Source organism: Nylanderia fulva, unplaced genomic scaffold (genome assembly GCF_048542155.1).
Source record: "Nylanderia fulva isolate GAGA-0341 unplaced genomic scaffold, ASM4854215v1 Scaffold72, whole genome shotgun sequence".
NCBI lineage: Eukaryota > Metazoa > Arthropoda > Insecta > Hymenoptera > Formicidae > Nylanderia > Nylanderia fulva.
In genome coordinates, this window is record NW_028190830.1 from 153,160 (window position 1) to 172,189 (window position 19,030).

Here is a 19,030-nt window from a genome sequence, read left to right on the forward strand (position 1 = left end):
GTTCACCCTTATCACATACCTGATTTGGTATATTTACCTCTGATAGGAATGTTTGTGCTGCTTTTTGTGCACCTACATGTAGCAAGTACTCATACACATAGAGTGCCAATCTGAAAAGAAACGACAAGTACATATAGTTAGACACTTTTAAACGAGAAAACTCTTCAATTTCAAATAAGTGTTCAGACAGAAAATATACAGAAATTTAAAATAATGCTAAAATTTGGAGATAATAGGAATATGAAACGCGCGGTAGAAAAAGCATAGACGGGAGACTTGGATTATGCAAATGACGATCCTTCCGTAACTTCTTGCATTCTTTTTTCTTTATTATCGTTTTAGAAAGCCCGTACTTTACACGACGAAGCCGCCTTCTTCGCATTTCCTTATGGGGCCGTCCGTTAAACGTAAAGTTTTTAACGCCGACTTTCCCCGCGCGTAGGCAGTATACAGGTATACAGGGTGTCCCAGAATTAGCGGATCAATGGCAGATCCCTATTTTGACGATTTTTCCTCGGTGAAAATGTCGAGGGAGACTATCATTTTTTGCACGTTCCCAATTTGTAAGCCTTAAATTAAAATTTTCTTAAAGTTTTATATCAATATTTTAATTCTACAAAGTTGCGAGAAATCCTTTTTCAATTATTGATGCCTCGACATTTTCGTTGAAAAAAAAAATCGTTTCCAAATGATTTCAACTGTCATTAACAGCCAAGTAGCAAACTGACGTCACTAAACGTCGATTTCATTTTTGTCTTTTTTATTTCTTGTTTTTTAAAATTTTTAAAATTTATATTTTTCATAAAAGTAACAAAATATATTTAAGATGACGTTAACACTTTGATGTTCAATGACGTCGGTTTGCTACTTGAACTGTCAATGGCAGAAAGTGACGTCATTCTGACGTTCAATGACGTCAGTTTGCTACTGGGACTGTTAATGGTAGAAAACGACGTCATTCTGACGTTCAATGACGTCAGTTTGCTACTGAGACTGTTAATGGCAGAAAACGACGTCATTCTGACGTTCAATGACGTCAATTTGCTACTCGAGCTCTCAATGGCAGATAACGACGTCACTTTGACGTTCAATGACGTCATTGTACTTCAAAATGACGTACGCTCGCTGCTTAGGAGGTTATACGGTGAGTACGGGACACCCTGTATAGGTGTAGATGCACACAAGACGTGCGTCCAAGCGAAATGCATTTCGCGAAGAAGAGAGAGAAAGAGAGACCGGCTTCGCGAACATGGCGCGGGAATTACGCCGGATTCGCGAATCGGAGCGCGATTCACTCCCTTCGGACTGACAGCGCGAGCAGATCAATCGCCTTTTACGAGAAAGCGGGTTATACGCGAGAGAGGAATCCCGGCTCAACAATTTTCCAACAACCGGTCGACTACATTTCTAACACCGTGCTCTCTTATCCCTCTCTCCTTCTTCCCAAACTTCTCTTTCTCCTATCCGCATTTTTTTCATATTTTTTTTTTTTTTATTTTATTTTGGTCTCTTTTATTTTTTGTGTTTTACATTTCTTTAATTTATATTTTTTCAGAAAAATATTAATAATAAAATATATTTAATTTATAATTTTTTAAAAAATGTTAAAATTTAAATATTAAAAAAATATTAAATGTTACAATTTTGGCAGCAGTCGAGTCTTTTCTTTTTGAATTATTAGGATTGCAACTGCAACTGCAAATGCGTAAATACGAATTAATTTTTAATTTTTCTCGCAATTTAGATTCCGAGGGAGCCGAACGAAATCGTAATGCGATTTAGATCTAGAATTAGCCGACAGTTTTGACGGACCGATTCTATTTTTAATGAGTTCCCCCGACCTTATTCTACAAAGTGTGTATTCGTTTCGGTTTCGCTTTCTCGATATATAAAATTAATGCGCGTTCACAATCTGGAGGGAAATTGGAGAGGAAACTTATTGCGTTAAAAAAAAAAACGATTTTAAATCGTCAAAAATGGCTACAATCTGAATCCGTTTATCGGTCAATTGATCCAACTTTTTCAGCAAAAAAAAAAAACAAAAAAGAAACTAATTCCCTGTTGAAATTCAATTAAAACTTTAAAAGTACCGTTCGCGTTTCGCGAACTCCGAATCGAAACTTGGAAATCGAGATTACTCGGTTTGACAGCGAGACTTTTTATCTCGCGAGATGTCTGTATAATCGCGATAAAACGATCCAAAACCTTTCCTTACGTCAAAGAGACTCGAGAATCGATCTCGAGAGGGCGGGAAGCGCATGTGACGAGTGACGTTTCGGAGAGAAACACGGACAAAGAGAGCGAGAGAAACAAATCAGCTCATCAACCGGATTAACCTGACGAACCGGGTTCCTCGAGCAACAAAAAGAAGTGCAGTGTTTGCTGTTTATCGATATAAAATTATAGATTTAAATTATAAAATTCTAGATTTATTACAGATGATCATCTAGATAAAATTTTGCCGTCATCTCATCTTTGTAATAATAAAAATATATATATTATCTAACATTTGCATCTTATTGTTAGAATGAAAAAATATTATCTTCATGAAATTATCTGGAATAATGTTCAGATAATTTCATTTAGAGTTATACTAGATGTCTCAAAATTAAATTAATAGCTGCCTTTTAATGGCAGATTCTTGGGATCATTTGGAGACGATTTTTCTTCATCATTTTTTGCATGTTTCTAATTTTTACCATCATGTATCTTCGTAATTAAGCCAATTAAAGTTCTATTAAAGTAAACTCTACATGAAATTAATAAAAGAATGTGATTTTGTTAATATTTTCTTTCCACAATGCTTAGTTTGCGAAAAAACCCTTATTTTCAATCGCTTATAACTCGAAAATTGATGTATCGACATTTTCGTTAAGGAAAAATCGTTTCCAAATAATCCCAGGAATCTGTCATTAAAAGGTTTGCTATTAATTTTGGGACACCCTGTATAGCACATAAAAAATAATTAATAGAAACTTGAACAGTGAATGGTAAGAATTTATAAATAAAAGTGTGAAAAGTATGAGTTGTGTCTCGATGAATCGTCACATAATTGTATCTTTCATCTCGACATATTGAAAACAAAAAAAATCATCTTATCTAAAATGAATTTACATATTTTCATCTCATCTTTATCCAGCTAATTTAAAAATCATTGCAAGCACAACACTGAGAACCGGTGAAAGAGACGGAGAAAGAGGAAGGGATGAGAAGCCAAAGGGAGGAAGGGGAAACGCGGAAAAGGAGAAAGAGAGAGGGAGAGAGAGACAGAAAAATGGAGCTGCCGTGTCGCGATCAATGGCCGCGAGTTTTCCCGAATTTCGGAAAATAACGATGGCGGGGGCGAAAAAGAAATACATACTTCTCTCTCGCCTGAGAGTCCGAAGGCACGGACGACCCTTTTCCCTTGGCGTACATGGTGGCGGCCGGTCAATCCTTCCACCGTAAACACAAGTGCGCCGCCGCCGCTGGTAGTCGCGCCGCTCGGCTCGGAGCGCGGCCGAGTGAAGTGAGGCACGGAAGATCGGGGAGTAGCGCGCGCGCGCGCGCGTCCGTGTGCGCTCGGCCGTTGTGCGCGCGTACGCGTGCGCGTCGTCTGTCTCGCTCGCTCGCACGGGCGACGGTGATCCCTTCGGCGTGCCTCCGCCGACGTCCTCGTCGTCCTGCTCCGCTGTCAAACTATTTTTCTCGCGAGCGAGAAGGTGAGTTCCCTCTCTCTCTCTTGAGGATTTATCCCAGAGTGCGTAATAAATGAAGCTTTCTATCTACCTCTTGGAACACACAAATAAGCCGAAGGTCTTCCTTCGACGTCACGTTCCTCTCTGAGAGATGGGTGTATATATATATATATATATATATTATATATATATATTTGTATAAAATGTATATGTGTGTGTGTGTATGATGTATGTATTATATATATTTTATTGGAGGGATGTGGTGCGACGCATCACGGCGTCGTCATCGTCGGTGGCGGCGCCAGGTCGCCGCGACGTCCTCATCGCTCCACCTACTCTCGAGTAAGTTCTTCCTTCTTTGTGTGTGTGTGTGTGTGTGTGTGTGTACGTGTTACGCGTGTATCCTATTGTCTCGGATCACACCACTTCACTATATGTCGCTCACTTCACTCCGAACAAGCCGAGTCGGACTATCGTCGTCGCATCGCGTCACCAGGATATAAACTCTCCCGATCCGTCACCTGGACGAGTCTTGCTTTGTCGCGCACGCCAGCCGAGAGAGCGTCCCGCAACACGGGAACGGTGTATCCCTGTGTAACCGCGACCGTAATGTGCATACACTTCTACATTCTACGCGCGCGTGCGCACGTACGCACGCCTCACATACACACACGCACGCACACTTATACGCGGACGGAGAGATGGAACGATAAATGGGGGAAGGAGGGAAGAGAGAAGACGTAAGCGGGTCCGAGAACTTATATACCGTCGTGTAAACACGGGCAAGTTCGGAAGTGTAGCTAGTAGATTTCGCACGCGTCGTGCACGACTACACGCAGATAAGTAGACTGGTAGATATAGCCGCGGCCTCACCGCTGTGCTCCGTCTCGCTCGCGCGCCTACTACCCTCTCGCTCGATCCCGCGGCCATATCGACGCGCGGCGCTGCGAGCGATGCGCGCGCATTGTCGCTTGTTATGCCAGGGCCGAGCGAAGCTGCCCGGGTAGGAGGCGCCGGCGGTGCCCCCTCGACCGCGAGATTTTTTTCTCCTTGCGAATCGGGTCATACCGCGCGCGTACAAACATCGCATATTCGAGATAATTTTATTCCTGTAATTATTCGAGGTAATTTTTTTGTGTGTGTAAGAAAATTTTTTTAGTTTCTCCGGGAGATTGTGAAATTTACGGCCTTCACTGATATAGCGTTATAATCAGGCTTGCTTAAAAGTATAATTTAAGTATTATTTAAAAACTGAAATTCCTCTGTCTTGTGTCTTAGAAATATATTTTTTTTATGTATACAGGGTGTTAAATAAGTGTGCGAAAAATTTGAAGAGAGATATATATATATAATTGTTTTTGTCGAAAATTTACATGTAAAATGTATATACATATATTAATATATAATATGAATATATTTTTATTTTTTATTAATGCTTTAACTTTGAAATATCAAAGTGGGAATACAGTTATATATGGATTTGCTGCGTAAATTGCGTTATTTTCTTAGAACTTGAAACTCCGCGATCACTGATATGTGCGGTCGACTTATTTTCATCTACAATGCAAACATAAAAGAAACTTAAATCCGTTTTATGTCTGAAATATATTTATTATGTATACAGGGTGTTTCTAAATAAGTGCGAAAAATTTTAAGAGATGTTTCTTTATTAAAAGTTAATTGTATATATATATATATTTTTTTTTGTGTATAAATATATACATATATAATATAAAGTATAAAAATTATTTAATATATGATATTTTTAATATTTATTTATAAAAATAAATTAAAATAAAGATTTTTATGTACAAATATATACTAAAGGAAGGTGAAAATTAAGTTTTTAATTTTTTTTCAAATATTACGAGTGTTTGAAAAGAATGAAATTTGGTGAATACCTGTCACTAATAAAAAGGATACTTATTAATATTTTTTAATATTTCTACATCGTTAGGGGATAAAATTAACAATACAACCTCTATACAATTTTTATTAGGACTTTTTAACGGATCGGAATGTGATCTAAAAATATATGATATACTTATAATAAAAGAAACCTCCTTTGAAGAAGTGTAATTCCTTAGAAAGAGACATAGTAGATTTATACGAAAAATCTCTTATTGTTAATTTTCGACAAAGAATCTTCTCAAATCATCTAAAATTTTTCGCAGTAATGTATATATATATATATATATGTATGTATGTATGTATTTTTTAACACATTATTTTATCATGTGTGTCGCACACTGTCTGAGTTTCTATTATACTTTTTTTATAACAAAAAATTATTTTTAAAAAATAATATTTCTTTTGTTTATTGTACGCTTTCGTTTCGCACAGAAAAAACAGTCTGCTATGTTCAAACAATGTATTTTCTGCGAGAAACCGGACGTTAATGTTCGGTTTACATTGCTTTACCTGTATAACCTACCTGCCTAATTGAATTTCTTTCAGTACTTTATATATGAATACACAAAGAAAAATGAAGGTCGCGCCGATATCTGAACTGTAGAATTGAAAAGGACCATATATATTCATCCGATGGGAAAAGAATCAAATATAAAAGAGAAAATAACGTTAAAATCATAGAATCTCTTTTTACTGGAAAGAAAAATGTTACGATAGAATTGCAATTGTTAATTATAAAATATTAATCAACGTCAAAGAATAACTAATTATTTGCAAAAATGTATAAACTTTCTCGAATCTCTTGTTTCATGCATTTTTAATAATATACATTGTAACAATAAGAAATATGATCTACACTCCATTCCTCTCAGCCAATAGAGCCACACGCGATGTTATTGCGACAATTAAGATAGAAAGAAAATTTGGAAACTAGGGAATTTGTATCCTGCTGTGATTGGGATCTCATTGTCAGAAATTCCTCTTGTTCCTCTCTTAACTTCCCCTGTAAAGAAATAGGCGAGAAAAATATTGGTCCGAAAGTCCGTTGAATCGGAATAAGAAATATGTAATATTACATTTAAAAATAATGTAAAATTACATAAATAATAAGTGTAAAATTTTTTATATTTGTAATATACACCGCAAAAAATATGTAATATTACATAAAAATATGTAAAATTACATATGTAAAATTATACAAATTTTATTATATACACAAATATGTAAGTCTAACGTCGTTGCAACTATACCTTTTTTTTTATTGTAAGATAATTTGACATATGTATTTATGGATAACGTATATTGTAAAAAAATTTTAATATATTACATAAAAATATGTAAAATTTGTATAATTTTACATATTTTTATGTAATATTAACAAATAATGTAAAATTACATAAATAATAAGTGTAAAATTTTTTATATTTGTAATATACACCGCAAAAAATATGTAATATTACATAAAAATATGTAAAATTATACAAATTTTACATATTTTTATGTAATATATTAAAATTTTTTTACATTATACGTTATCCATAAATACATATGTCAAATTATCTTACAATAAAAAAAAAGGTATAGTTGCAACGACGTTAGACTTACATATATTTGTGCGTGACTTTTTACGAAATCATTAAAAAATAATGTTTGTAAACAAAGAAGGGCTATAAGAGCTATATTAAACAAAATGCAGTTGTCAGATAATTTTTAATAAAACATTAAAAAATTACGAACATTAAAAAATACTTACATATTCCGTCAGTTCTCAGCTTATTAACAATCTTAGACTTAGAACCGACAAAGAATCGCAGCAGATTGTCTCCGCTAAGCGTGACCTGAAAGTGCATTTTCGGCTTTAGAGGAAAATATGCCTGGCGACATGACGGGCTGGATATCATCATAGGGGGGAGGGAAAGGGGGAGGGGGGGGTCGCGCGATATCGTCGTTTCGCAAAAAACGCACCGATATTGGGATAGGTCGATATTTCGATATCGCAATAAAGGCGCAGGCGTAAAACAAGCGAGAAATTATACGCGAAACACACGTTGACGCGGCACATTGTTGAATAAAGGACGAAGTTGTCCCAAAAAAGGATCCCTGTCCCCCCCCCCCCTCTCGACTAGATGGACGAGGAGAGGGCGACGCTCTCATCCCGATACGTCACTGGCTGCAACTCGACGCCCGATTGGAGGACGAGTATCCGATGCATACATACGGAGCGTGACGATGTTGCACACGCGCCCACACACACACACACACACATCGAGTATCGGCGTGCGTACATGAGATTGAGGGGGGGGGGGGCCGATGACGAGTAGGTCGAACGGGGGGGGGGAGGGGTGAAGCGGGAAAACGAAGAGCCGGGACGCCCGATCGCGCCCGAGGCTCGACGGATGCGACCGACGCGAAATAGTCGACAATTGACGCGATAGAGAGTTTGCGGTGGAGGGAGAACGGCGAACGGCAGAGCGAGCGGGAGGAGGCACGCTGTTCTCTCGGGCGAACCGCTTCCCCCTTTTCAATTTTATCATACGATCGACGCAGGTTGTATGTCGGATCGTTATATATATATACGAAATTAGACGAAACTCTTTCGTAATTCTCTCTTACTCTTTCTCCCTCTCTCGATGATCCCTCTTTCGAATTGAGATCCGAAGAGGAAGCGTGATAAATCACGCGGCGAATGGAGAATTAATCGAGAGAGACTATATATACTAACTTGGAGAACTTTGAAACACGCTATATATTTTTTTTTTTTTTTTAATCAGGAGACGTAGTAGCATCTCGCTAAGTATATATCTTTTCTTCAAATTCAATCGAATTATATATATATATATATTGCATTGTATTTTTTAAATGTCATCAGAATTAAGGTAGGACTTAATTTATATGTGACCCCTAATAGCACACATCCTGAGGATGTTCTCTGAATATGTCCTCTGCATATCCTCTGAATATCTTTCGGATATGTTGTGCTATTTAGGAATCCTTCGCGACTATAGAAATAAATTTCCCGATGTTTAGCCTCTTTCTCTCTCTTTCTTACGTACACATGGACGGTCCGGGCACAATTACATGGGAGGAATTTCTCCAGGATGCGGAAAGGTTTCTCGTTGTCTCCGACAGGATATCGGACGGATGGGAGTTTCGCGGAGATAAGGTAGAAATAAATAACTCTGCATTACGAATTATGTAAAATTATGCAAATCAATTGGTAATATATTATTGTTACTGTGACTGTATCCGTGTGTTTGCAAATACAACGAAAGCTTATATATTTGTAATAATACTCAAATAGATATTCAAATAAGTGATCTTACTCATGCGCACTTGGGGCGGATGTCGTCTTGAACGCAGGCCAAGATTCGGGAAATAGATTTATTGTTTCTCGGTGATGTGTTCATCGTAATTTACGAAATTTCGCTTTTTATTTGTCCTGATGATGTGCACGCTTAGGATATTCCTGGACAAGCGTATCTATTTAGAAGAATCAAGTGTTTCGTGCCGATGAGCGACTCCGTTATTATGAGAAACGATGAGGAGGAGAAGGAGGAGGAGGAATTCCACGTGAAATTTCAGGAGGATCCACACGAGGCTCCTCGTTCCAACTCACTCGAAAGTCCTTTCATCACCGAGCATCACATTTTGTGGTCCATGAGTTACGGCGTTCCAGTTCTCTTCTTCAATGGATGGAGATCAGGTATAATACCCAGCAAATACCGATATATAATTGTTACATTGCTATAATAAAACGGAATGTAACAGGTAATATAACGTGTACGTTACATGTAACATCCATGTTAGTTGTAATTTCCCACTCATAGATGTAACATTCTAATATAACATATATTACATTGTAGTTGTATTGTAATTATATACCAAATAGCACATTGATGTATTGATAAGTCAGTGCTATCTTGGGATATAATGACAATATAACTACAATGTAATATATGTAATATTGAAAATGTTACATCTATGAGTGGGAAATTACAACTAACATATACGTTACATGTAACATGCTTGAGTATATAACATTTATATACTGTGTTTGCTGGGTAAAGTGTTGTGCTTTGACGATTTCAAAATTAACTAGATAAAGATGACATGAAATTATATAAATTCACTTTAGATAAAATAAAAATGATTTTTATAAATATATCTAGATAAAAGATAAAATTATATTACAATGTAGATAATTTTACATCTAAATAATTCATCCAGATAATTTTTAGATAATATTAATTTTAAAACTGCATGTGTAAACACAGTTAAAAATGTGAATTATAAAAATATATACATATTTTTATTTATAAGTCTTTATTGTTTTACTGCTTAAATATTTTATGATCCTAAATCAAATTATCTGAACATTATTCTAGCTAATTTAGTAAAGATAACATTTTTTTTCATCTAAAATGCAGATATAGATATAATGTTTTTATTATTTATATAAAAATGAGATGAGACACCAAACTTTATCTAGATAATCATCTCTATAAACATTGCACAGTAAACATAACTTGTCGAAAAAAAGAAAGAAATTGGTCATTTACCGGTGAGAAACCAAAAAATAAACAAAAGAAAAAACCTTTATCGAAAATATATACATCTGAATAAAAAAAAAAGAAAAGCTACGAGGGGATGCAAAATTTTGTAGAAATGAGCATCCCGTTTGCGCGGTTGTTGACACATTCTCGTGCCTCATCCCCTGTCTTGTATATGCATCGTTTATTGATTATAAACGCGTGTTCACCTATTTTGATATATTCGCGCAGATATTCCGACACGGTATAATTAATTTCGATAACGCGGATTTTAGCGGAGCGGAAATGCGTCGTACGCCGTTTAGATTAATTATTAACGCCGATGGTCATCCTTTACATACATATATTATACATATAGCATGTATTTCGTCAACGAGAAGAAATTGTCGTGAGAGAGAAAGAGATCTGACGTTCCTTCTTCTTTTTCCTTTTTAGATTTCCCTGGTATTAACGCGATGAGCGTAAATGAAGCTCAAACTATTCACGATTCCAAATTAAATTACATGGAATTATCGCAAGCGATTCATCCTATCCTCGGCACTCCATTCTTGCAGCTACATCCGTGTCTGTCGCAGGAATTGCTACAAAGCATGTCGAAGAGGTGAGAAGAAGCAATATTGAGGGAAAAAAATAGTAGAAAAATAAAATAAAAAATCGGAAAAAATCTTTTACATTACAATATAATTTAATTATCAAGGATTTTATTAATGTTGCAGCAAGAATAAACTCGTCAGTTGGCTGAGCTGCGTAGCACCCGCGAGCCTAAATCTCAAAATACATCCGGAATATTGCAAGCTGACATACGAAGTGTAGCCGTTTCGAATTGTCAAAGAAACAGTAAACAGTTTGAATCGCAGATGTGTCTCTTCGTCAACTATGTGTCTCTTTTCTATTTAACGGAGAGAAGAGAAAAAGGTATTACTTTTATGACGTCAGAAATAGGTACTGGTTTAAGTGGCCATTTACCGATGACCGGTCATTCATCTGTACCTACATACCTACACCGTAGCGTAGTCTACGTCTACGTCTACGTTTCGCGAGACCATCTACGAGGAGAAGCTTAATCTCGTCTCTCTCTGGCTCGCGCATAAATAATTTCAGTCACGGGTACTCAATGGCGACAAATGATGGATTCAAATAGAATCCAACTGCGCGGCTAGATCTAGGCGGCTAGCATTGACCCACGAAGGCCACCCGGGTGAATTGCTCGCAATTGGGCAAAAGAGACCGGGGCGTGGAAAAGAGAGCGCGGCAATTAATGCGGTCGCAATTAATTCAAGCAAGGACAATTTGCGTGCGGCCCCGGAATATTCATGCCCGACATGGGTTTTCGTGCTTACACGCGCGTTTGTACGGTCCGTGTTGATGATTTTGAAATTAGCTGGATAAAGATAAAATAAAAATATACCTAAAAGAATACTTGAGCAGCAAACAATAAAAACTTATACATAAAATTATGAGTTTTTATATTTCTTTTATATAATTTACATTTTTTAATAAAAATATATATTATCTGGAAGTTTATTGTATAGATGAAGCGCCACATAATTTTATTTTTTATCTAGATATATTTAAAACCAAATCATCTTTATCTAAGATAAATTTACATATTTTTATCTCATCTTTATCCAGTTATTTTTTAAATCATCTAAGCACAACATTGGATGCTATGCTTATTATATATGTATTTCTTCAGTTACACTCAGTATTGTGCTTAGATGATTTCAAAATTAGCTAAAGATTAGATAAAGATGAGATAAAATATGTAAATTTATCTCAGATAAAATCAAGATGATTTTGTTTTGAATATATCTAGATAAAAGATAAAATTATATATGGCAATTTATTTAAAATAACTTCCACAGATGATATTATTTTTAAGACCGCTTATATGTAAACATAGTTATAATTTTAAAGAATGTAAATTATTTAAAAAATATAAAAATATATTCATATTTTTATCTGTAAGTTTTTATAATATCGTTTACTGCTTAAATGTTTTTATGTGGTATGATCCTAACTCAAATCATCTGAACATTATTCTAGATAATTTAGTATAAAGATAATACTTTTTCGTCTAATATGTAGATACAGATAATACATATATATTAGTTATCTATAAAAATAAGATGACGCCAAAATTGCATCTAGATCATCTCTATAATTTCATTTAGATAACAGCAAACACTATGTACAGTCGACTACCTATATCTGAATGGGTTTGTTCTTTATTGCTGGTGAACAAGTATAATAATATTGTCTCATTTTAACTTATTGCACCAGTCTGCACCAGTTCACTAGTGCAGCAACAGAGAACAAACCCAATGACATCTCTACCGTCGCGGATATATTTTTTTTGCGGGAATAGAGTAATAGGATCACATGTGTACGATTGATTACGCGGATGAGAATGAATTTTCTTCGGAAACTTTGCTCGCGCGCGTGGCGTTGAATTGTATAAGCATACGTTGAACAATGTTAAAACGTAGCCGACTACACACGCGTCAGTGATTCTCAACTCACTTAGACATGATAATCCCGTTAGTCTCTTCCATCTCTCTCGCGATGGTCCGCTTATTCTATATTGTAATGCACGATATGTCATTTCATATATATGCGATTTTCATTTAGATCGTGATTTCATATGATCCTAAAAAAATGTCGATATTTTTTTTTATTCTTCGCTTATTGTTAGCTTTTTGGCTGAAGGAACATCTCGATAGTAATTTTTCAAAATTATTTTGACATGTAGAGATTAAGAGTCGTAGAGAGAGAAAACACTTCCAACTTCCCAATTTATCAAGCTCGGATAACATTTATTAATACAAATAATATTAATAAAACGCTCTTATCGTAATAACAAGGATAGAAGAATATATTGCTGTGAAGAGCTTAATACTTAGCAATTCGCTAAGACAAGGTACAATCTCTAATTTGAGATTTGAATTCCTCTTCCCTTCACCCCCTAAATTGATGTAGACGAGAAAAATAATATTTATTAATGTTGACGGTGTGTTTCCGCTGGCGCGGGCTAAAAGATTGAATTAATGTAGTTAGAAAAAAACGGCACGTCCTTCTCTCTTCCTCTTCTTTGACTATTAAATAGTCGCGTAATCGACGACTGCTCTATATATGTCTGCGTTAATGTTTATATATAACTTTTGCGTATTGAGTTTTTTATATTATGTTTTTGGATCATTTCCTCTTTTTGTTAATTTTCTTCAATTGTGGGGTATTTTAAATTGCTCTTTTGCTAATTGCAGGCAAGCAAATGGATAAAATACAGAATACTACATCAATTGACATGCCGTCAAGATTAATTATTTATACCTAAATCGGCATCATCAGTTACATAATGTAAACAGGAACAGGAGCTTTAATCATTCATTATGAAATTTCCGATATAGTTAAATGCGTGTATACATTACGATATTCATTACGCTATAGGATTAAAAAATGTGACAAGAATAAAGATATAAAATATATATATATATATATATATATATATTTTAGATACATATATAGAGGGTGTAATTGAACAAAAATTTGAAGACAATTTTTCTTTAGTGATGAAAATTTTGAGACATTCATATAACTTTCAAATTATCAATGATTAAAAAAGAAATAGACTTTGTTTTTAAAATATTAAAAAAACTACATTCTTCTTTAATTAATTTCAAGTAGAGTTTACTTTGAATTTTAATTTAAGGCTTATTATTGTTAGTTACAAAGATACAAGATGGCAAAAATTGGAAACTTGCAAAAAATGATAACCTCGATATTTTTGTTGAGGAAAAATCAACTTCAACTTGGACAGACAATCTAATGGTGTCCAGTGTTTGCTGTTATTTAAATAAAATTATATAGATGACCATCTAGATAAAGATTTTGGTGTCATCTTATTTTTATAGATAACCAATATATGTATTATCTGTATCTGCATATTAGATGAAAAAAAAGTTTTATCTTTATACTAAATTATCTAGCGTAAAGATCAGATAATTTGGTTTAGCGGGCCGTAGCCCATATAAAAATACTGAAACAGTAAACAATAAAAACTTATAAATATAAAAGTATGAATATATTTTTATATTATTTTTTTTATAATTTACATATTTTTATAACTTTGTTTACATAAGCAATCTTAAAAATAATATATGTATATTATCTGGAAGTTATATATGCTTATGATTTTTAAAATAACTAGATAAGATGAGATAAAAATATGTAAATTTATCTTATTGTTAGATGAAGATAATTTCGTTTTAAATATATCTAGATAAAATTATATGGCGATTCATCTAGATAACTTTCAGCTAATATTATTATATTTTTAAAACCGCTTGTGTAAACACGGTTACAAAAAAAATTTTAATTATAAAAATATATCAATATTATTATATTTATTAGTTTTTCTTGTTTTACTGCTTATATAAGTTTTACTACGTATTTTATGATTCTAAATCAAACTATATCTGAACATTAATCTAGATAATTTAATAAAAATAACATTATTTTTCACTTGCAAGATGCAAATATAGATACGCATTTTTATTATCTATATAAAAATATGATGACTCCACAACTTTTATATCTGATTAACACTGGTTACACCCTGTATATATTTCTCAAGATAAACGATTTCTACAAAAGCAGCTGACGTATGTGCAAAATGCCAAATTCTCATTTCTTGTTTTAGTTCATTATACTGTAATGCTCCTTGTGATACAAATATAGCGAAGCAAGCGATCACAGTCGAGAGGCAGCAGCAGCAGCAGCCAACTGGCTCCACCTATAAAGGCGACGGACGGAGCCACGCGGTCGGAGGTCCCGGTTCCCCGCGCGCGCTTTTCGAACTCGAGCCTGGCTCAAATTACCCCGCGCTCGAGTATCGTACGGCTCGCAATCTCGCGTGTGCTCTCGCGACTGTCTCCACGCAACAGGCGCGGCGAGCGAGTCTCGTCTTCTAGCGCACGCGTGTAGTCGCGGTAAAGCAGTCCCGCGTCTCGTCAGCCTAACTAACGGCGTTCTCTCTCTCTCATCGGTGTGCTATGGTGTGAATCCCTGGATTTCCGAAGGAACGAAGTCTAGGTGTCGCGTTTTCCGCGTAAAGGACGTCGACGGATCTGGGGAAGAGAATCCGGAAGGTCTTCCCGCAGCAGCGCTGCGTCCTGAAAATCGATAAAAAAAGGAGAGGGAGAATAAAGGGTTCGCAAGCAACAGGGGATATTGATGCAAAACGAGCGAGTTCTTCTCTGAGAGACGGATCGCGCGCCAAAACCGCTTGGATGCTGCATACTCCGAAATTTCACTCGTCTACGGCGCCAACTTCTTTCTTCTCCCTCCTCTTTTATCGAGTATGTCATCGCGTCAAGGGAAATCATATATCGAATTTTTTTCGTCTCACGAGCAACAGTGTATGGTAAAGTTTTTGAATTGGTAGTCCAAGAGGGAAAGAGAGACGCGCTCTCTTCGGCGTCTCGCTCATTATCCGAAATTCAGGAGGAGGCGTTGTATCGATCCTCGCGATGTGCCGCGTGGGCAGTACCTCCTGACATCTGATTCGTTGCGTTCGTCAGACGGAAATAGAAGCGCGCAGATAGAATCCGGGTGACAATGAATTTGCCATGGCGACCGCGCGAAGTTGGTGGAGGAGGACGCGGGAAGGTGAGGTGAAGGAGGGTAGAGCGCGAGCGCGGGATATTTACTCTCTGCGTCCCACAGGGGACGCTGCTCTCTATCAGGAGGAATCGTCCAAAAGTCGCAAAAGTCATTCACTCACACTAATGACAACACTGATTATATTAGATCGATTTTGGGTTAACTTGTTGTGTCGCTGATTTCGAATGTGGCCATTAGTTTTCTTAGATTGGCTCTATTTTTTAAAATAAAAAGTGCAAGAAATGTAATGGTTAGACGTAGCTGATCTCCAATCCATATGGAAACTGTTTTAAATCATAAAAATGTTGTATTCAGTAAAATAATAATATAGCAAAATAAGTTGATCCAGTTAATAATCATTAATGCATTAGAGAAATGCTGTTTGTACTATTTTCTTTTATGTGGGTCATCAGGATAACGTTAGAACAAAAAAAACGGACCAATCCCCTTTGCATTATGTCAGTATAGCTACAGGTTGTATTAGGGTAAAATCATAATTTGAATCTCAAAAACTAGAATCAATTCGACACAACTATTGTCATTTTTGGATTTGGTATCCTTAAAATATCCTAAATTCGTCCAAACATCCTTGGCAACTAAACAAAAGTTGTTTTTTGTTGATCAATGTGATCTATCCAAAACTGCTGAAAGTTTGAAAGAGGAAGAGGCATGAAAATAATGTTAAAAAGACAAACCAAACCCTACTGCATATGTCAGCAGCTACAGGTCGTATTGGGGTAAAATCATAATTTGATTAACCATCATCTCAAAAACTAGAGCCAATTCAGCAAAACCATTATCACTTTTGGATTTACCCAATATTGTTTTAGATTTACGAATTATCTTTGGATATGCCCAAAACATCCTAAATTCGTCTCAACATTCTTGGCAACTAAACAAAAGTTGTTTTTTGTTGATTAGCGTGATCTATTCAAAACTGCTGAAAATTTCGAAAGAGGGTCTCCGCGCGATCTTATTAAGGAAACGCGCATTTAACGTAATTTTTTGCTTCATCCACCTAATCGTGAGTTTCATTTTCCTCTCTCCCTCTCGCTCTTTCTTATTCGCGCTCCATCCTTCTCTCGCGCGCTTTTCGAACGCGTGGCATAAACGTCACGAAGCGCGCGGCTCTCCTAACCGTCCGTCTCCGCACACACCATGCTATAAAGAAGCAACTTCACGCCGCACCGCCACAGTCCCGCGAACGTCGTCGCGTCGCGCGCAGCCGAGAGTTCGCGTTATCTGAAGAGCGCGCGTAATCCAGCGCGAAATATCGCGATGCGATAATAATTCCTGGCGTGTCTGTCTCGTCTCAACGGTACGCAAGTCTTTTCATGAATGATTTAAGAGTATTTGTATATGACTGCGTGATAAAAGTATCAAGCACCGAAAAGTAGACTAAAAACTTCTGAAATTTGAGAAAAAAAAACTTGGATTTGAAACTGAAGAGTGCGACGTGTTTATTCATATTTTGAGGCAAACAATAAGTGCACTATTCTTCGTTCACAGATTTATTAATATATGGGAGGGACTAAATACTTGTTTTAATTAGATGTAATTACCATTCGTATGCCTTTGGTTGGACTATGTGAACTTGTGCAAAAGTTTTTTATTTTTGCGTAAGGTTTTTTTTATGTTTAACACTAAGTACAGTATTTCTTATCTAACTTGTTATTAATATTCTCTCTTAAAATAAATCCCAATACGAATATACAGAGTGTCCCGAAATTCGCGAATCACCTGTTAATGATGGATTCCTGAGGTCATTTGAAAAATATCATTTTTTGCATGTTCCCAATTTTTGCCGTTATGTAACGAAACCTAAAATTAAAATTCTATTAAAATCTATACATGGAAATTCATTAAAAAATATGGTTTTATTAATATTTTATTTCGACAAACTTAGTTTGGAAGCGGAAAATCCTTTATTTTCAATCACTTGACTCGAAAATTATATAGTGCCTTGACAGTTTTGCTGAGGAAAAATCGGCTCCAAATGCTCCCAGGAATCTCCTCTAGGCATATGATTTGCGAATTTTGAAACACCCTGTATATTTATTTCGCACATTCTTAAATAAATTTATCTTACGTTTATGTAAAGAAAGATATTGACGTAACAACACGTTAAACTTTCTTCAACTCTTGATTTATTATAAATTTTCTACAGTTAAAAATATTTTTCCATATTTATCCTGTTTTTTTTTTTCAATAAAGAAAAAATGTAAATAAAAAGGTTTAAAATAAAAAAAAGGGTATATAATAAACGTCCACGAAGGCCAAAGGTACGTGAATCTCGCGTATACGGTTCGATATCTCGATTAACGAATGGGATTATGGATTTTCGAAGGTTGCTACGAAATTAATCTTGCAAATCTGGGGAACAAAATCGAGGGTGTTGAAATTTGAAGCGAGTACACACGTCGCAAAAAGGGGGGACATTTCGGGACCTTTCATTACCAGTCGTTGCCGCGCTTGATTGCACGTTGTAAGAAGAAGGTGTAACGCCGAAATAATCGAGGCGTGAAACGTATCGTCGATTATTCCGCATGATTAGCTCACCACCGAGTCGATCTTTTCTTGTATATCATAATTAAAGCTGTCAAACCGCTTACGCGCCTCGTAAAATGCATCCACGAGCCTCTCTTCCGTCTCTTCCGTCTTCTCTCGCGACGCTAATGGATTCAGATGCGTGCGATACGCAAATTTGCTTAATAACAACGATCACGAATAAATTACGGCGCGTCGGAATCGACTGCTGTATAATTTCGCGGTACAATTATCACGCGACAACTCCGTTAATATTACCTTATGTTAATATTATCTTTTATCAATTAATCGTCATTGTAACGTTGAGATATAATTTTGAGATACACATATATATCGGTAGGAAAGGTAATTTTTATTTTATCGATTTATATCTTCTATTAGATTAACCCACAGCTGTTTACCTTTTTATTTTTCGTCTATAACGTCATGTATTATATAATAGATTACACGTTGCATACGTTGCATTAATTGTGTGCTTACAATTCATCAAACGTCTCGCTCAAGGATTCTTATCACAATGATGGTAAAATATTGGATATATAAATGCAAAGAAAAGAAGAAGAGTGAGAAAAAATTAGAAAAAAGGAAGCATCGAATCTGACAAATTGACAAGTGTCGTAGTGGAAAAAGGCCGATGTAAAAACAACAATAATGAAATCAGATTATGCATGTATTCATGCGGAT

At 35.7% G+C, this 19,030-nt stretch overlaps 3 protein-coding genes and 1 long non-coding RNA gene across 10 annotated transcripts in view; 2 read left to right on the top strand and 2 right to left on the bottom strand.

The window, feature by feature from the left end:
* The window catches only part of Ssdp (Sequence-specific single-stranded DNA-binding protein), a 27,618-nt gene extending 23,021 nt beyond the window's left edge, over positions 1 to 4,597 (bottom strand). For 2 of the 4 annotated variants that reach the window (XM_029307460.2, XM_029307461.2), the window contains exons 1-2: positions 3,362 to 4,597; positions 38 to 110 (exon numbers count right to left, since the gene is read on the bottom strand). In XM_029307460.2, the coding sequence (XP_029163293.1) occupies positions 38 to 110; positions 3,362 to 3,417 (129 nt within the window). In that variant the 5' untranslated portion in view covers positions 3,418 to 4,597. The remainder of the gene's footprint in view (positions 1 to 37; positions 111 to 3,361) is intronic. The other 2 variants (XM_029307459.2, XM_029307462.2) reach the window with 2 other exon arrangements.
* Positions 3,552 to 13,441, top strand: Atg10 (Autophagy-related 10). Of its 2 annotated transcripts, none has more exons than XM_029307464.2 (5): positions 3,552 to 3,701; positions 8,616 to 8,751; positions 9,048 to 9,291; positions 10,574 to 10,739; positions 10,855 to 13,441. In XM_029307464.2, the coding sequence occupies exons 2-5, from the start codon at positions 8,644 to 8,646 to the stop codon at positions 10,949 to 10,951; spliced, it is 615 nt and encodes a 204-aa protein (XP_029163297.1). In that variant the 5' UTR covers positions 3,552 to 3,701; positions 8,616 to 8,643; the 3' UTR covers positions 10,952 to 13,441. The 2 variants fall into 2 exon arrangements, with proteins under 2 accessions (XP_029163297.1, XP_029163296.1); XM_029307463.2 differs by lacking the exon at positions 3,552 to 3,701 and adding an exon at positions 3,854 to 4,019.
* LOC114934750 (uncharacterized) lies at positions 5,963 to 7,914 on the bottom strand. Its single transcript, XR_014926139.1, has 2 exons — positions 7,342 to 7,914; positions 5,963 to 6,591 (listed from the first exon to the last, which is right to left on the bottom strand). It is a non-coding gene; the product is annotated as an uncharacterized LOC114934750 (long non-coding RNA).
* A 1,599-nt stretch (positions 13,442 to 15,040) lies between the features above and the next one.
* LOC114934736 (excitatory amino acid transporter 1) overlaps positions 15,041 to 19,030 on the top strand; it is a 34,439-nt gene continuing 30,449 nt past the window's right edge. The window contains exon 1 of one of the 3 annotated variants that reach the window (XM_029307444.2): positions 15,041 to 15,495. The gene's annotated coding sequence lies outside the window, so the exon portion shown is untranslated. Of the gene's footprint in view, positions 15,496 to 16,106; positions 17,118 to 18,038; positions 18,692 to 19,030 lie in introns of those variants that run through there. The other 2 variants (XM_029307443.2, XM_029307445.2) reach the window with 2 other exon arrangements.